General features: G+C 43.6%; 1 protein-coding gene across 1 annotated transcript in view; it reads left to right on the forward strand.

The window, feature by feature from the left end:
• The window catches only part of VWCE (von Willebrand factor C and EGF domains), a 157610-nt gene that overhangs the window by 127520 nt on the left and 10931 nt on the right, over positions 1-19159 (forward strand). The window contains exons 24-29 of the mRNA XM_077287995.1: positions 266-348; positions 3303-3378; positions 3447-4244; positions 5681-5763; positions 8966-9070; positions 10611-10734. Of these exons, the coding sequence (XP_077144110.1) occupies positions 266-348; positions 3303-3378; positions 3447-4244; positions 5681-5763; positions 8966-9070; positions 10611-10734 (1269 nt within the window). The remainder of the gene's footprint in view (positions 1-265; positions 349-3302; positions 3379-3446; positions 4245-5680; positions 5764-8965; positions 9071-10610; positions 10735-19159) is intronic.

The following is a 19159-nucleotide window of genomic DNA, read 5'->3' on the forward strand; positions in this document are numbered from 1 at the left end:
AACATAAAAATTGTCAATCCATTGCAATCACTTACCACTTTTAATATGGGTAGAAAATGTTTTACAGGAAGTACTGAGGGGTTCCTTGTAGGCAAGAACTCCCTCTGGCACCGGTTTGCATCACATTCACACATGTTGATTCATCTCACAATTCAGTTTTTATTTTATATTGGCGTAGTCTCTATTTTAGCTGTTTTTTACCACTTTGTGTTGTATAATGAGGCATTTGTAAAGTGATGATAATATTGTCCCTCTCTGACATCAGAGTGTGCCTTTGAAGAACATATTCTTGAGAATGGAGGTTCCTACTTACTGAAGCCCGATCCCTGTGTTGTATGTCATTGCTTTGTAAGTGTATCCACTAATTTCTATCAAATTTCATGCAAATTTCTTAATTCGACCCTACTGATAGATTGGATCAGTATATTTAGTCTTAAAAAGGTTGGAGAATTTCTAAAATGTCCCAAACTGTGGTCTAGTGTAGTAGGAGGTGTGGGTAACCTGTGCTGCTGATTGTGTGTCCTTAAAACAATCCAATATATAGCATAAAGGGTAACAGTGCGGTTTATTTTCAACACGTTTCAAAGTTCTCTGACTTCTTCAGGAAGCCACAAAAAAGCTGTGGTCTGACATAATTAAACATAAATGCTCCCATTCTTTACCTCTGCTCTGCATTTCAAAACCCCCTGATGCCAATGGCTGTCCCTATCCAAAAGACTCAAGATGGCTGAGTAAGATGGCATTCAGTACTGTGCAGATAATGGAGATTTTGCTGCCTGTGTCTGCCCATGCATTGAACCCATTTGTCATTTGTATAGTACTTGCGCAGAAAGGCAGGCAGCTGTTGGGTAAATCACAAGACCGCTGCTATCTTAAGCCTATGGACAAGGACAATACAGTCATCCACTGTTTACAATGCTGATCCGTCTGCAGTAGGGGGTGCCACAGCTCTGATGTAAATACTTTGATTGGTTATAGCTAGAGTTGGAGCGAATAAACTCCCACGTCCCATTCCGTTACCAACAAAAGTGCTCTAAGGTCACACGTATGGGAGAAGGAGTAAAAACTCTTACCTGACATCTGCTGCTCTTCTTTTGATTAGCCAGCATGGCACAACATTACATTGCCACAGTGATGTCACGTCAGACTGGCTAATCAAAAGAGAACCAGAGTCAGGTAAGAGGTGATACTCTCTTTCCCATTCCTGCGGCCATAGACCAGTTTTTGACATGTTGTCACGCTCGCGCCCAGACTGGTTGGCGCGGGTGTGCGGGGGTGTGGCCCCACTGGACCACAGACCAAACTTCCCTGGAAGGGGCGTAACTAAGTAGCTTCCTAGGTGTTGGCTGGAGCCTCTGATGGTGAGGTCAGACTTGTGCAATAGGAAGCTACCAGGTACCACTCCAGGGTGGTGTCTGGCTGTGGCTGCTGATGCCACCAGGGAACGGAACATAGACAGGCAAGCGGGCACGGCTGGCACTCTGGCAGACAGGCGGGCACGGCTGGGACACAGGCAGGCAGACAGACGGGTACAACAGAGACACTGGCAGCAGGCGGGCACGGCTGGCTCTCTGGTAGGCAGGCAGGTATGGCTGGATCTCTGGCAGGACAGGCGGACAAGACTGAAACACTGGAAGAACCGGTAGGGACCGGTCTGCAAGCAGGTATGTAAGACAGGTAAGAACCTTTTACAGACAGGAGGACTTAAGAATAGGTAGAGAGAGACCGCAAGAGCGGATGCAGAGCGAAAGCACAGGAGCTAGAGCCAAGAACAGAAACGCAGGAGACAGAGCCAAGCACAGAAACGCAGGAGGCGGAGCCAAGAGAAGGTGGTGGAACCAAGCACAGAAACGCAGGAGGCGGAGCCAAGAGCAGGAGGCGGAGCCAAGTGCAGAAACGCAGGAAGCGGAGCCAAGTACAGGAGGCGGAGCCAAGTGCAGAAACGCAGTAGGCGGGGCCAAGAGCAGGAAGCGGAGCCAAATGCAGAAATGCAGGAGGCGGGCCAAGAGCAGGAGGCAGAGCCAAATGCAGAAATGCAGGAGGCGGAGCCAAGAGCTGGAGGCGGAGCCAAGTGCATAAATGCGGGAGGCGGAGCCAAGAGCTGGATGTGGAGCCAAGTGCAGAAACACAGGAGGCGGAGCCAAGAGCAGGAGAAGTAGAACCGCAAGGAGCGGAGCCAGGTAGAACCTCAAGGAGCAGAGCAAAGTAGAACCACAAGAAGCGGAGCCACATAGTGAGAGCTGAGCGGAGCCGCAGAGCAGGGCCACAGAGTGTGGAGCAAAGTCAGAGTACAGAGCAAAGTGCAGAGCAAAGCTACAGAGAGCAGAGCTGAGAGCAAAGCCACAGAGTGCAGAGCTGAGAGCAGAGCAAAGTCAGAGTGCAGAGCAAGACACAGAGTGCAGAGCAAGGTCACAATGCAGAGCAAGGAGCAAAGCAAGGTTACAAAGAGCAGAGCCAAAAGCAGAGCACAGAGGGCAGAGCAGAGCAAAGCAAGACACAGAGTATGCACAGCAGAAAAAGCACACCAAGACAGGGATATAAACGGACACAGGAACAGGACTAGACTAAGACAGAGTCAGGAATGAGACAAGGCACAGACATGGACACAAGCCAGGGTACGACGCCCCTCTGGGTGGCAGACATAGGCCAGGGTACGAAACCCCACTGGGTGGCTACACAGGAAACAGACCAGGGTACAACGCCCCTCTGGGTGGCAGACATGAGAGTAAGCGAGACAAGGCCTGGCACCTCAGCAGCTAAGAACTGACTGAGGGAGTAAGTTGCACAGGCCCCCACCAATGGGTGAGGATGTCTTAAATACAGGAAGCCTCATGGCGATTGGCCAGGGACACCTTAGCAAGGTGCACACAGTCTCTATAAGAAACAGGAGTTGCCGGCGCCGCCCCCTATGCACACAGGCAGAGCATGCACAGAGCAAACAGCAGACATGAGGCACACAGCATGGAGCTGGCAGCAGAGAGAAGTCACAACAAGGCCCAGAGAAATAAGTGAGTTTGAGTGTTATGCAGGTGGGGGATGGGAGGCCATGTAGTGATGCCAACAGAGTTGTTACACATGTGAATAAATTTGCACCAACTATAGATACGACAGAACTCAACACTTTAACACATTTTATAATTTTGACCAGACAATGGTCAACCCCATTAGGCTGACCATAGACATAAGACATCTATAGACCACTAAGAATGAAATTTGGTGAGAATGAGATATCTGTGACAGACATACAAATAATCTGGATCTTCCAAAGATGTAGTGATGTTTATACAGATTTCCATCCCTAGGCTGGAAATGTTCATTGTGAAGAGAGAGAAGGTTCTTGCACTCCATGTGAGCAGAAGACTCGGGACTGTCTGAATGGTATGTCCAGTAACAAAATTCCATGTAAGTCCTTAGATGATTTATGATCATGTATTTATCTTTTCTAGAAGTCCCAGGATCTTTTCACACTAAACAGATACAACATTCTAAGCAAAATACAATAATACAAGAAGGCAATGCTCCATTTAAGCTACTGAGTGTTACTAACTCACCTCTACCTAGTCGATTGTCCTTAAACTTGAAACTGATGTCACAGAGGATCTCCATAACTTTATCCACTACCTCAGCTCTTCCCAGATTTGTTGCTCAAACTGAGGCCCCAAGTCACCACTCATTTGACAATGAAAAATTGGCTAACAATGATAGAACTTCTCAAACCCTCGAATTAGTGTCTGATCTTCAATCGAAACCAACAACAGATATACAAGTTGTTCCAGAATCACATAGTGACATTTTAAACACTGATTATTTGTCAATTTCTACCTCTGCCGTATTTCCGATTTTCTCAGGGACCACCAGAAGACCTTTTTCAACAAGTCACTCTACCTCAATATTCCATGATCAAGTTGTCACTAATCAGTCTCCTAATAGTATATCTCAAGGATCTTCTGAGTCATCTTTTTCACCATCACCTTCCATGAGTTCCTTACAGCAATTACTACAGGTTTTCAAACCTCCTTCAACGCTCACAACATTCTCTGAAGTCACTGCCAGAGAAGAAAATCTCCATGAGTCTCCACATGATCTTATCATGTCATCATCTTCGGTATATGACACTGACATGGATTCAATCTCCCCATCAAGTCCTTCAGGTCATCTTCCACATTGGACATTTAACACAAGGCTTTCACTCACAGTTTTGGAAGAAACAAAGATAACACTTTACGAAACTGATCAAAATTTAGGTAAAATTTATTGCAGAATTTGCCATTTGTTTCTGGTTGAGTATTGTTGGCAATATATTTTATCTCTTCTACATCTATATTGTAACAAATAATGAATATTATGTAAGTGAACATGCAGCTCTTGTGAGGTTCTGCGCTAAAACTTCACAAAACTCCATCCACTTGATATTCACTGTTAGGCGAGAGTCACACAGCCGTATAACTCGGACGACGATTGCAACGCAATGCTCGGACTGGCCGTTGGCTCTTTTGACAGAAGTGTCACATCATGTATTTCTATGCAGATGTCACGCTCGGGTTGGGAAAGCCGACAGCCTGTCTAAGTATTGCATTACGATCCTCATCTGAGTTACACGGCCGCGTGACTATCCGTTGGAGAAAATCTCATTGGAAAAAATTTGTGAAAAGAATAGTATTCTTAAAAAGAATCAGTCAACATGGTTTACAACCACAAATCAAACATATCTAGGGTTAGATAATCCAGAATCAATCTATCCCTTTGTTTTGTAATTCTTCTTTGAATTTCAAAGTAATCCTTTATTTAATTATTATACTAATAATCCACAAGTGTGGGAGGGCTTGACCTTGCACTGACATATCTGTGCCTCTTTCTAAATTTCTCCACCAGTTGCCGTTCTTTGCTCCCTGATTGATAGATCATTCTTCTCCAAGTGACCTGTATCCCCACTGCAAATCTCGCTCAGGCACTGATACTCCCATGCCAGTCATCTTAGAAGGGGTGGCCCATGCGCAAATTCATGGTCCTGATCTTGCTATGTCATATGGACTCAGAGTGACAGCATATGCGCGAGATTGCACGTAGGAAAGCAGGTCAATCAGATAAAAGTAACCTGTGAGTCAGGGAGCAAAGGACAAGGATGAGTGGGAAAATTGGGCAGAGATTGAGAGCTGTAAGTCTCGGGTAAAGTCCTGCACTTGCTGCTCATTAGCATAAAAATTTAATAGAGTGGAACAGAAAGAAGTAATACATAAATGAATGTATGGATTGATTCTGGATTACAGAGACGTAACAAATGTGTTTGGTTTGTGGTAGTAAAACCTGCTGACAGATTCCTATGATAAGCCTATGTTCACACAGAGTTTTTCAAAGCAATTTTTGTATCAGAAACTGTGTAAACTCTCCACATCTTCTTTCAAATCTCGAAACTCAGCTAACATAGAAAACCCCGTGAAGTAGATATGTAATATAAAATTTAACTTTCAATTTAAGTAAGATTCAAATCTCAAAACTCATTAAAAACTTGGGAGCTTCTGCTCAGTTCCTGCTCTGAAAACTCAGCAAAAAGTCTCTGTGTGCACATAGCCTTATAATAGTTACTGTTTTGTATATTTCCACAATACTTATGGATTGTGGAAATTCTATGGAAATTATTAGCACTGATAAAAGACATATTTTTATTTTTGCATTTCTTCAGATTGCTCTCTGAATGGACACATATTTACCAATGGCTCTATCTACGTTGCTGACTTGGACTACTGCCTGCATTGTGAATGTCTGGTAAAACTCTCCGTACAAAGAGGTTCCAACAATCAATCATAATTGTAGAGGTCTAACTACCTGGGCCCCAGTGCAAAAGCTCTAACAAAACCTCTCACTTATGTGGCAAAGGAGCCATCGGGCGCAAGTGCAGTAGCCATTACTGCTACATAGTTACATATAAACACACATATCCTTATGAATCTTTTACCATAAAGGAGTGGTCCACTACTCGGACAACTCCTTCTCAAGTGACATTGTTATTCCCGCAGCCCTGCAGCCAATCAGCTACCGCTTCACTCTCACTTCTTTCAGACTAACTGACATTACGATAAAAAAATCGCATAGCACTCGGACCAATGTTAATCTATGGGTCAGCTCCTATCATCCATTGTTTTCTCGGCCGTATTATACGTGCGCGAGAAATCGCAGCATGCTGCGGTTTGCACCGTATATCGGCTGAGAATCGCCAATGAAAGTCTATGGGTGCGAGAAAAACTTGCACACCACACGGACCATCAGTGTGACTTGCGAGAAATACGCACCGGTGTCCTTTAGAAAAGCCAGCAATTCAGTGCGGTGTAATGTAAAATCACACTGACAGGTTAAAATAGAATAGATAGAATAAATGTCTACACATAGTATAAGTATATATATATATATATATATATATATATATATATATATATACATATCATTGACACACACACACATATATATATATATATATATATATATATATATATATATATATATATATATATATATATATATATATATATATATTTCATAGAGAGTTAGATAGCAGAATAGCCGATAATTCATTTGTCAGGTTTGTAAAATCATTGCAGCACCCGACAGGATATGAGACATGGTTTACATACAGTAAACCATTGCAGAACAGTTAGATTTTTATATATCCCTCACTAATAATGTTAGTAGTGTGTGTGTGTGTGTGTGTGTAAAATTTGGGAGCTGTAGGTGTTAAATTAAAGGGTTAATTCATGGAAGAAACTGTCATGGCCGCCCACAAAATTTTCTCTGCCAGAGAGGGAAAGCCAGTGACTGAGGGCAGGTATTAATAGCCCAGAGAGGGTCCATGGTTATTGTCCCCCCTGGTTAAAAACATCTGCCCCCAGCCACCCCAGAAAAGGCACATCTGTAAGATGCGCCTATTCCGGCACTTAGCCTCTCTCTTCCCACTGACCTGTAGCATTGGCATATGGGGTAATAAGGGGTTAATGTCACCTTGCTATTGTAAGTCGACATTAAGCCTGGTTAATAATGGAGACGTGTCAATAAGACACCTATCCATTATTAATCCAATAGTCTGAAATTATTAAAAGTACACACACACATTAAGAATAAAGTCTTTTAATGAAATAATGAAACACACAGGTTTTAACATCTTTATTGTATTCTCAATCCAGCCCTAGTTCTCTCTCCTTCAAACCGCATATCCAAGCCCTTTCCACTTCCTGCCGCCTTCAACTCCGTACATTCCTAAACCTAGAATATAAGACATGTTTTCAGTTGTTTCACACTTTTTTCTTTTTTGTTAAGTATGTAATTCCACATGTGTTAATTCATAGTTTTGATGCCTTCAGTGTGAATTTACAATTTTCATAGTCCTGAAAACACAGAAAAATCTTTAAATGAGAAGGTGTGTCCAAACTTTTGGTCTGTATTGTGTATATATACAGTATATATATATATATATATATATATATATATATATATATATATATATATATATATATATATATCCCATTTAGATGTTTTCACTAATATTTGAGCCCATGAATCCATTATATGTCCATTTTGCAAGCAGGCGAGGAAATCTCGCCATACGGATGTCACATGGATGCTTAGATGTGAGAAAATCGCACCCTTGCACTGCACACGGATGACATATTGATCACTGTTAAGGGAACATTTCTGCAATTCTCGTCCGTGTAAAACGGACCTTTTTTTTATACGTTGTGTGTGACTCCAGCCTAAAGCAGGGACTGGAGTAAAATTTATGCTCTATTACTTGTCCAATGCTCCTGATTAATGAAGAGGCGGGTTCCAGCATGCCCTTCATTGTCACGGGTGTCCACAATGTTGATGTTGATGCATTGGGCCCATGTACAGAGCTGGAACAGTGCAGCTTCATACACACTGGATTGGCTGCTACTAGGTACTGCAATTATCTCCTGATAAAGTGTATGGGAGAAACCTGAAAATGGCCACTACGTATTGACCAGAGCAGTGCTGATCTGTCTCCAGCTGGCTGCTGCTGGAGCTGATATCAGCTCATTAAGGGTACTGTCACACAGTGCCATTTTGATCGCTACGGCGATGATTATCGCTCCAGCGTCGTAGACTGCGGTCACACGTTGCAATCACGGCGCTGGAGCGATGCCGAAGTCCCCGGGTAACCAGGGTAAACATCGGGTTACTAAGCGCAGGGCTGCGCTTAGTAACCCGATGTTTACCCTGGTTACCAGCGTAAACGTAAAAAAACCAAACAGTACATACTCACATTCCGGTGTCTGTCCCCCGGCGTCTCAGCTTCTCTGCACTGTGTAAGCACCATAGCCGGAAAGCACAGCGGTGACGTCAGACGTCACCGCTGTGCTCGCTTTCTGGCTGGCCGGCGCTCACAGTGCAGAGAAGCTGAGACGCCGGAGAACAGACACCGGAATGTAAGTATGTACTGTTTGTTTTTTTTACGTTTACGCTGGTAACCACGGTAAACATCGAGTTACTAAGCGCGGCCCTGCGCTTAGTTACCCGATGTTTACCCTGGTTACAAGCGAACACATCGCTGGATCGCTGTCACACACAACGATCCAGCGATGTCAGCGGGTGATCAAGCGACGAAAGAAAGTTCCAAACGATCTGCTACGACGTACGATTCTCAGCAGGGTCCCTGATCGCTGCTGCGTGTCAGACACTGCGATATCGTAACGATATCGCTAGAACGTCACGAATCGTACCGTCGTAGCGATGAAAGTGCCACTGTGAGACGGTACCCTTAGTTGTTTCCTGGTGTTGGATCCAACTGATTGGATATTGATGATCTGATAAGGGTAGGTCACCATACTGTCAGTTCTGGAGGAAGCTTTTAAGACACACAAGCTGTCAGTTATGTCTATAGGATTTCTCATATTGTTGTGCAATTCTTGTACTACTCCTAAAATTGGTAGATTTATAACTATTTTCTATTTCCTTTCAGAAGGAGGAAATTTACTGTAACGTGCCCTCATTTTTTTCCACTGGTCTGTGCTGCCAGGGCTGTGATATTTTCCCGGTGGATTCCTGCTCTAACGAAACTAACCAGGTAATGACCTTCTGTTCCTTTAGATCATTGTTTTCCAACCTTTTTGCCCATGGGGCAGTCCTGGTAAAAATAAATTTATTTTAACGGCACCCTTCTATCTATATAATCATCTAAGGGGCACTTCCGTCTGTTTGTCTGTCTGTCTGTCTGTCTGTCACGGAAATCCCAAGTCGCTGATTGGTCGCGGCCGGCTGGCCGCGACCAATTAGCGACAGGCTTAGTCCGGCCACAAATTGGCCCCTCCCTACTCTCCTCAAGTCAGTGCCCCCTCCCTACTCCCCTCCAGTCAGCGCTAGTGTGTCACCCCATCACGGATCAACTTTTTACTATTGATGCTGCCTATGCAGCATAAATAGTAAAAAGATATAATGTTAAAAATAATTTAAAAATGGTGCTATTCTCACCTTCTGTCGTCCACCGATGCGCGCGATGCTGCCGCCAGCTTCCGTTCCCGGTGATGCATTGCAAAATTACCCAGATGACTTAGCAGTCTCGCGAGACCGCTAAGTCATCTGGGTAATTTCGCAATGCATCACTGGGAACAGAAGCTGACGGCAGCATTGTGCGCATCGGAACAGCTTCTTTTTTAAACAGGAATATGGTGCCCACACTGCTATATAGTATGTGGTCTGTGTTATATACTACGTGGGCTGTGTTATATACTGTGTGGCTGCTATATACTACGTGGGCAGTGTCATATACTGTGTGGGCAGTGTTATATACTACGTGGGCTGTGTTATATTCTACGTGGGCTGTGTTATATACTGCGTGGACTGTGTTATATACTGTGTGGGCTGTGTTATATACTGCGTGGGCTGTGTTATATACTGCGTGGGCTGTGCTATATACTACGTGGCTGGGCTATATACTACGTGGGCTGTGCTATATACTACGTGGGCTGTGCTATATACTGTGTGGGCTGTGTTATATACTATGTGGCCTGTGTTATATACTTCGTGGGCTGTGTTATATACTACGTGGGCTGTGTTATATACTATGTGGGCTGTGTTATATACTGCATGGGCTGTGTTATATACTATGTGGCTGTTTTATATACTGCGTGGGCTGTGTTATATACTACGTGGCTGTGTTATATACTGCATGGGCTGTGCTATATATTACGTGGGCTGTGCTATATACTACGTGGCTGCTATATACTACGTGGCTCCTATATACTACATGGCTGTGCTATATACTACGTGTCTGTCTGTGTTACGTGGGCTGTGCTATATACTACGTGGCTGTGCTATATACTACGTGGCTGTGTTATATACTACGTGGCTGTACTATATCCTGCGCCCCGAACCCCCAACATCCAGCGCCCCGAACCCCCGATATCCTGCGACCAATCAGCGACAGGCGCGACGTACATACAAACATACATATTCTAGAATACCCGATGTGTTAGAATTGGGCCACCATCTAGTATGAAATAATTTATTTCAATTAATAAAAAAACATAAATTGTGTCCCCTGAATTAATATAAATATGGCCATTTTCTATCCGTCTCACATGCACAATCATTGCTTTCTTCTGTAGATTCAGACCGAACGAGAAAAGGGATTTGAGTTCTGCAAGTGTCAAGGAGTAGCACTTCAATGCCATTCCTGTTCCTACAAACATGGATGTAGCAGTGAAGACACAACACAAATTGCGGAGTCAGGTAACTGCTCACGTCAAATGTCAAATGGGAACTATGCTTTTAAAGGGGTTGTCCACTGCTTGGATAGAAGAATGTTCACAGAGAAGAATGTTCAGGTACTAACTCAACTTTCAGTGGATAATAGTAAAGAAAATCTATCGGCAGATTGGTTGGAATGTTGTTGTTTTCACTGGCCACTAAACTTTCCTAATACAATGGACTGGAGCATACCGTTTGGTAGAAATAATTTTTCATCTTGTGCGGCATACACAGGGGGACAGTGGTCATGTCATCATCAGGGCTGCATCACAATTAAAGTTGACACCTCTATTAAAATCCTCTGGTGACTGATAACAAATGATGATCAAACCATTGACGATAGGGAATTGGGACAGCTTCACTCTTCATCCATCTCTACAATACGCAACAACAAGTCCAGAGGTCTAGTCTAGGGATGAGCGAGCACTAAAATGCTCGGGTGCTTGTTGCTTGAACTGAGCAATTTCTAATACTCAAATGCTCGTTTCGAGTAACAATTATATTAGGAGTCAACGAGAAAACTGAGCTTTTTTCCGGCAGACCCTACAAAGAGATCTGGGGGCAGTGAAAATGTTCAAATGGATGGAAAAAGTGCTGAAAGGAAGGAGAACAGCATGGGGGGAGACTCCTGGAATCATCGATGACTCCCAGATCGCTGCTGAGAACAACGGTGTCACACTTTTACTCCACTTTAAGGACTGACAATAAAACATTCCAAACTGATGAGAAATTGCATTTTTCCAGGAAAAAAAAAATGTTAAGAAACATTTTTTCTGTATAATCACTTGTATATAAGGCAATATTTTAAAGGGTTTTACTTAAATGCATTATGTCAGTAAGCCAAAATTTATTTGTTTATCAAAAAATAGGAAATTTCAGTTTAGTTTATGAAGGAAGCATGAACTGCTAAAAATAAGGGACTCAGATACACCATGTATTAAACACAAAGGAAGGCCTCATACACATTCTGTTCAAATTGTCATGTATTGGTCTCCTAGACTTCCAAAGACTATGCACTTTTGAGGGTTATATACCAAGGAAATGTACTTCAGACCACAGAATAGTCTATGGGTGAGCAATAAAATATTGATATGGGTATGTGCACAAGTTGAGTAAAATTTCGGCTCCATTTCTGCATCTCTTGGCCGGAAAAATGCAACTGCAAAAAACTTGTGTTTTTGCCTGCATTTTTTATTGATTTGAGTGAAGTGAATGTTGAAAACCGCAGGGCAAGAATGTGAGTCGCCCTCCAGGGCAGTGGGGTACTTGGTACCGGGTCCGGTCGCACTTAAAGGAGATATCACGGTGGCTGTGACCCGGTCCGTGGCCCTGGGCACTCAATTAAAGGGAAAAGGTCTTTAAGGGGTATTTTGGAATAAAGTCTATTCGTGGTTCTCGGTCAGAGGGGACCGACGCTGCTTAAAGGAGTCCTCTGAGGTGATGTTGATGCAGCAAGATGGTGGCGCTTCCCACAGGTGAGGCAGGATCCCCAGGGCTCCCAAGGTGTATGGCAAGGATGGTGGGTTGCCGGTAAATAACAGAGGACACAGGGTTGTAGTCTTTACCTGGTTTACTGAAGTAGTAGTCAGCCTCAGTCCAGGGTACTGGCAACAAGTGCAGAAGGAGTCCAGGCAGCCTGAAAACAAGTAGAAATGCCCTTGGCAGGTCAGTATGGGAGCCTTCCACTATGCACTGGTTTTCTGGTCCCTTGCTATCTGTAGCTTGCTGGCAAGGTACCCCTTTCTCTCTCCTGTCCTGGGACAGTACCTGCACGGTAGGCAGCTTGAGCTGTTCTCTTGGGGTCTCTGACACGGTGACTCCAGGCTCTAACTGCTGCTGTACCTCAGGTTTAGTATGGGCAATTTACATGTAGTTCCATGCCCTCCAGTTCTACTGTGGACCTTGCAGTTATCCACAATCTCGGGCTCCCGGTGCCCGGTTTCTGTGCTCTGACTCATAGGAGGCCCAATTACAGCCTCCTCGAGCTCCTAACCGGTCCTCAGAGCTCCTTTCCTGTCTCTTGTCTCACACAGACTGACTAACTCCTCCAGACCAGGATGGAATCCAGGGAAGTTCCTCTAAAACAGGGTTTTGAGCTCCCCGTTCTGGCCTGGAGTTAGAATGTGTTGTGTGTACAGCTTGCCTGCCAAAGGGATCCCATTTGTCTCCAGGCATGGCACTACTCTCCCCGAGAGTAAGGCAGCACCACTGTGGTACCCAAACTCCTGGGGTGCCACAAATGCACAGAGAATTGCCATGCTGCAGATTATTGCACTAAGTCTGCAAGTCAAAAATACTCAACGTGTGCATGACACTTCAGGTTTGTCATTCACTTTGCTAGCATCAGGTTTTGTTTCAGGTTTTGTCACAAATCTGTGAAGAAAAAAAGCAACAAAAACTCACACAGCCTAAATTTTTTAACAAATTTTTTGAGAATCATATACCAAAGAAATGTACAAAAAAATGCAATACCCTAATGCTAGGCAATATAATACTAATACATTATTTAACATGTTTTTTTAGGCTTGTACAGCAACTAAATTTAACCAAGAAGATGCAATACCCTATGGGTGAGCAATATAATACATATAAATTTTGAACAAGGTTTTTGAGGGTTACACAGCAACAAAATGTATTACACACCACTGTATAGTCTATAGGTGATCATTATAATATCAATAAATTTAGAACAAGTTTTTGGAGACTTATATAACACTGACATATACCTAAGAATATTTAAGGCTATTAATGAGCAATATAATACTGATAAATTTTGTAAACATGTTTTGGGAGATTTATATACCAACGAAATGTACTCCAGGCCATGGAATGGTCAATAGATGAGCAATATAATACCGATAAAATTTTAAATTATTTTTTTACGCTGCTATAGAAACAAAATTTACCCAACAACATGTAATACCCTATGGATGAGAAGTTTTTTGAGGGTTATATACCAACAAAATGTACCCAAGAACACGTAATACTGTATGGCTGAAAAATGTAACCCCAGAACACGGAATAGTGTATGGGTAAGAAATGTGAACAAACAAGCAAATTTTTCAAACACTTTTGTGTACTGTTATAAACCACCAAAATGACACAGATATAACGCAATATTCTATGGATGAGTAATATAATCCTGAAATATTTTTCTACACTCTTTGCAAGTTTTACATACCACTGTAATGCAACAATAACTGTGCTAAACTGTATGGATGAGTCATTGAATACATAGCAACATTTTGAACAAAAATATTTCAAAAGTGTAGTTGAAGTACTTATACAATCATAAAGGCTTTGCAGAAAGTGCAAAGCCAGGCAGAAATTATTATGAGGGTCATCCATAGACCTCTGAAAGGCAGCAACTGGTGGGCCTCATTAAAATATTGAATATTACAAACACTTTATGTGATGCTGTCATTTGGTGGTGTTGAAAAGTGTGGGCTAATCCAGGCTTTGTTCATTTTTATGAGAGTGAGCCTGTTTGCATTCTACTCAGATAAGACTCTTGCTGTATGGCAGCAAAACACCTCCAAGGCATAGAGGGACAACTCATGCCAGGTGTCCAGCTTTGAGAAACAATAGGTCAAAGTTGTAAAGGAATTAGGGAGTATGCTGCTTTGGTCAGCAAGGTATTCCTTGACCATCTTTAAAAACTTTTCCCTCCTTGTCAAAAATACCAAGTCATCAGGCCCTGGGCGCTGGGCAGATGTCATGAAATTGGCCCACGCCTTTGACAATGTACCCCTGCCTCTGCTGTGTGTCTCCCTCGCCTCTCCTCCTTGGTTGGGCAAGGAGGCTTGCCCCTGCCACTAACGTAGTCTGATGGGAATATTTTCCACATATTTTCCACAATGACCTTCTGGTATAGCACCATTTTAAAAGACCTCCTCGCCTCAGGAATAAAAGATGCAACATTCTCCTTGCAGCGAGGGTCTAGCAGGGTTAAGAACTAGTACTCTTTTTTTACTAGGATGAAGGTAACGCGAGGGTCACAGGAAAGGCAGTGGTAAATAATATTGGCCATATGTGCCAAGCTAGATACAGCCAACACTTCCCTGTCTCCACCATAATGGCGACTCTCCATTTCATCCTCCCTCTCTTCCTCCTCATTCCCATCCTCAGCCCATCCATGTAGGAGAGACAGGATGAAGGTTGTATGGCTACTAGCCACTGATGCACTAGCCACCAGCTCCTGTTCCTCATCTTCCTCCTCCTCAGGTTCCACCTTCTCATTGTTACCCACTCCGCTCTGAGCAGATGAGATGGGGCTGGGTTGGCTATAATCTTATGTCTTCCTCCATCCCCATCTGGTACACAGGCAAAACTTCATGTTTAATTATGAGCAGCCACTATTTTAAATAGGCACAGAAGCAGGATAGTTGAACTGACTATGGCGTCATCACTGCTCACCATCTTTGTCAAGTTCTCAAAGTCTTAGAGAACCAAACAAATGTCAGACATTCACGCCCACTCTTCAGTTCTTATGTGTGGAGGCTGACCAGAATGCGATGGGCGTGTTGGAGTTGGTACTCAACCACTGGCCTCTTCTGCTTACAAAGCCTTGCCAGCATGTGCAGTGTGGAGTTCCAGTGTGTGGTGACGTCCCACACCGGTTAGTGAGCTGGTTCTTGCATGCACTGCTGCAGCAGTGCCAGAGCTGCGGCAGCTGTAGCCGACTTGTGAAAAAGAGCACTGATGCGGCGTACCCTGGCAAGAAACTCTGACAAATCTGGGCATATTTTCAGAAACTGCTAAAGTACCAAGTTGAGCACATGTGACAAGCAGGGTACATGTGCGACCTTGCCCAGCCTCCCAGCCGCCACCAGATTACGCCATTTCTCACACAGAACCATGCCTGATTGGAAGTTCAGTGGCAAAAAACAAAGATCTGTCTGGTCTGTTATTCCTTTAAGTAACTCTGCCACAATGTGTAGTTTGTCTCATAGACAAATTAGCTTCATCAGAGCCTGTTGCCACTTTCCAGAGGCAGTGCTGCAGAGCTTCCATCTTCTGGCTGATGTGGATGGAATACTCTGAGATAGCACATCAGAAATGGAGTATAAGGAGGAGCATGATGGGTTTCAGGAACTGCTGTAGGAGGACTAGGAATCCCTGATAGAACTAGAGCCAGCAATCCTCGGCGTCGCGCATGCCCCGTGCCAGGGTGTGACTCTGACCCTGCCTCCACAATGTTCACCCAGGGTGCCGTCAGGGAAATACAGTGTCCCTGGCCACAAGATCTTGTCCACTTGTCAGTCGTTAAGTGGACAATCCCAGTAAGTGCATTGGTAAGGCCTCTGGTGATGCTCCTGGACATGTGCTAGTACAAGGCAGGGAATCCACACCGGGAAAAAAGTGGCATCTGGGGACTGAATACTGAGAGATGGCTGCTACCATGAGTCACTGGAAATCCTCTGTGTCTACCAGCCTAAATGGCAACATTTCCACGGCAAGCAGCTGGGAAATGTGCCCCATTAGCATTTGGGCCTGTGGGTGGGTGGCTGCGAGCTTTATTTTTCATTCAAAGGCCTGGGGTAGGGACAGCTGAACATTGGGTTTGACAATTTGGATTGGAAGATTCACGCCCCCGGAAGAAGCCAAGGGTGAAGCGCACGTCGGGGCGAGAGGGGACAGCTTAACCACCCATAACGTTGCTGTTTACCATCTGATGTACTGGTGATGTACTGGTGGCTCCTCAGCAAGAGGTAATATAATGTATACCTGATGTGCAATATTGTTATAAGGGGCTTCACTAAGGAATGTTATAATTCAAAGATGCCATAGGCACTGGTTTATTATACTAATATATAATACCCTGATTGATTGTTTACATGTGCAATATAGCTTTATGTAATACTGTTTTTGTTAGGCACCAGGTCCGTATATGTTTACATTGTAGGGAGCCATTATATATTTATTTAATTAATTAATTATTCTTGGAGGTGGTTTACTTGGTCCCCTCTATGTGTAATTCTGTGTGATGATGTATTATGTCTTTTATAAATTTTAATTATTATTAATAAATGTGACATTTTGAATGTATTTTGGTTCTCTTCTTTTGGCCGGCTGGTTAATTCCAGTCCAGACCTATTGGGTTGTTAAGATAAATTGAAGTGCCAAATTTGTTGACTTTAGGACATTTATGCTGTGTACTTAGCATCTAGCACAGGGAAAGAGGCAGTGGTGTCACCTGATTGCACCAATCATGGACCCAGGTGTGAAGCCCTCCAAGTCGGGTGAATAGATAACATATGTCTGATCATGCTGGTGGTGGTTACATTCTTAGTGGCAGGCCCCAGCTGATCTTTGCCTGGCACAGGTTGCAAATGGCTATTTCGTTTGTCTCAGAACTTTCTTTAACCCCTTTCTGACATTAGACGTGCTATCCCGTCGAGGTGGGGTGGGCCCGTATGCCCACCGATGGGATAGTACGTCATAGCGATCGGCCGCACTCACGGGGGGAGTGCGACCGATCGCGGCCGGGTGTCAGCTGACTATCGCAGCTGACATCCGGCACTATGTGCCAGTAGCGGTCACGGACCGCCCCCGGCACATTAACTCCCAACACACTGCGATGAAACATGATCGCAGCGTTCCGGCGGTATAGGGAAGCATCGCGCAGGGAGGGGGCTCCCTGCGTGCTTCCCTGAGACCCCTGGAGCATCGCGATGTGATCGCGTTGCTCCAAGGGTCTCTTACCTCCTCCTCCATGCAGCAGGCCCGGATCCGAAATGGCCGCGGGGGCCTTCCGGGTCCTGCAAGGAGATGGCTTAACAGCGCCTGCTCAGACCAAGCGCTGGTAAGCCTGCAGGAGTACACGTCAGATCGCTGTGCACAGTGCACAGCAAAGTGTCAGATCATGTTATAGTGTAAAAAAAAAAATATTCACATGTGTGAAAAATTTTTTAAAAAAGTTCCTAAAAAAAAATAAATATATATAATGTTCCTATAAATACATTTCTTTATCTAAATATAAAAAAACAATAAAAGTACACATATTTAGTATCGCCACATCTGTAACGACCCGACCTATAAAACTGTTCCACTAGTTAACCCCTTCAGTGAACACCGTAAAAAAAAAAAAAAAAAAAAAAAAACGAGGCAAAAAACAACGCTTTATTATCATACCGCCAAACAAAAAGTGGAATAAAAAAAGTCAGATATAAATAACCATGGTATCGCTGAAAACGTCATCTTGTCCCGCAAAAAACGAGCCACCAGACATCATCAGTGAAAAAATAAAAAAGTTATAGTCCTCAGAATAAAGCGATGCAAAAATAATTTTTTTTCTATTTTCTATAAAATAGTTTTTATCGTATAAAAGCCCCAATACATAAAAAAATGATATAAATGAGTTATCGCTGTAATCGTACTGACCCGAAGAATAAAACTGATTTATCAATTTTACCAAACGCGGAACGGTATAAATGCCTCCCCTAAAAGAAATTCATGAATATCTGGTTTTTGGTCATTCTGACCAAAAAATCGGAATAAAAAGCGATCAAAAAATGTCACGTGCCCGAAAATGTTACCAATAAAAACGTCAACTCGTCCCGCAAAAAACAAGACCTAACATGACTCTGTGGACCAAAATATGGAAAAAATATAGCTCTCAAAATTTGGTAACGCAAAAAATATTTTTGCAATAAAAAGCGTCTTTCAGTGTGTGACAGCTGCCAATCATAAAAATCCGCTAAAAACCCCGTTATAAAAGTAAATCAAACCCCCCTTCATCACCCCCTTAGTTAGGGAAAAATTAAAAAATTTTAAAAAATGTATTTATTTCTATTTTCCCATTAGGGTTAGGGTTAGGGCTAGGGTTAGGGCTAGGGTTAGGGCTAGGGTTAGGGCTAGGGCTAGGGTTAGGGCTAGGGTTAGGGCTAGGGTTAGGGCTAGGGTTAGGGCTAGGGTTAGGGTTGGGGCTAGGGTTAAGGCTACAGTTAGGGTTGGGGCTAACGTTAGGGTTAAGGTTGGGGCTAAAGTTAGGGTTAGGGTTTGGATTTCATTTACGGTTGGGATTAGGGTTAGGGGTGTGTCAGGGTTAGGGATGTGGTTAGGGTTACCGCTGGGATTAGGGTTAGGGGTGTGTTTGGACTAGGGTTTCAGTTATAATTGGGGGTTACTGTTTAGGCACATCAGGGGCTCTCCAAACACGACATGGCATCCGATCTCAATTCCAGCCAATTCTGCGTTGAAAAAGTAAAACAGTGCTCCTTCCCTTCTGAGCTCTCCCATGCGCCCAAACAGGGGTTTACCCCAACATATGGGGTATCAGCGTACTCAGGACACATTGGACAACAACTTTTGGGGTCCAATTTCTTCTGCTACCCTTGGGAAAATACAAAACTGGAGGCTAAAAAATAATTTTTGTGGAAAAAAAAGGATTTTTTATTTTCACGGC

Source organism: Ranitomeya variabilis, chromosome 2 (assembly GCF_051348905.1).
Source record: "Ranitomeya variabilis isolate aRanVar5 chromosome 2, aRanVar5.hap1, whole genome shotgun sequence".
Lineage (NCBI taxonomy): Eukaryota > Metazoa > Chordata > Amphibia > Anura > Dendrobatidae > Ranitomeya > Ranitomeya variabilis.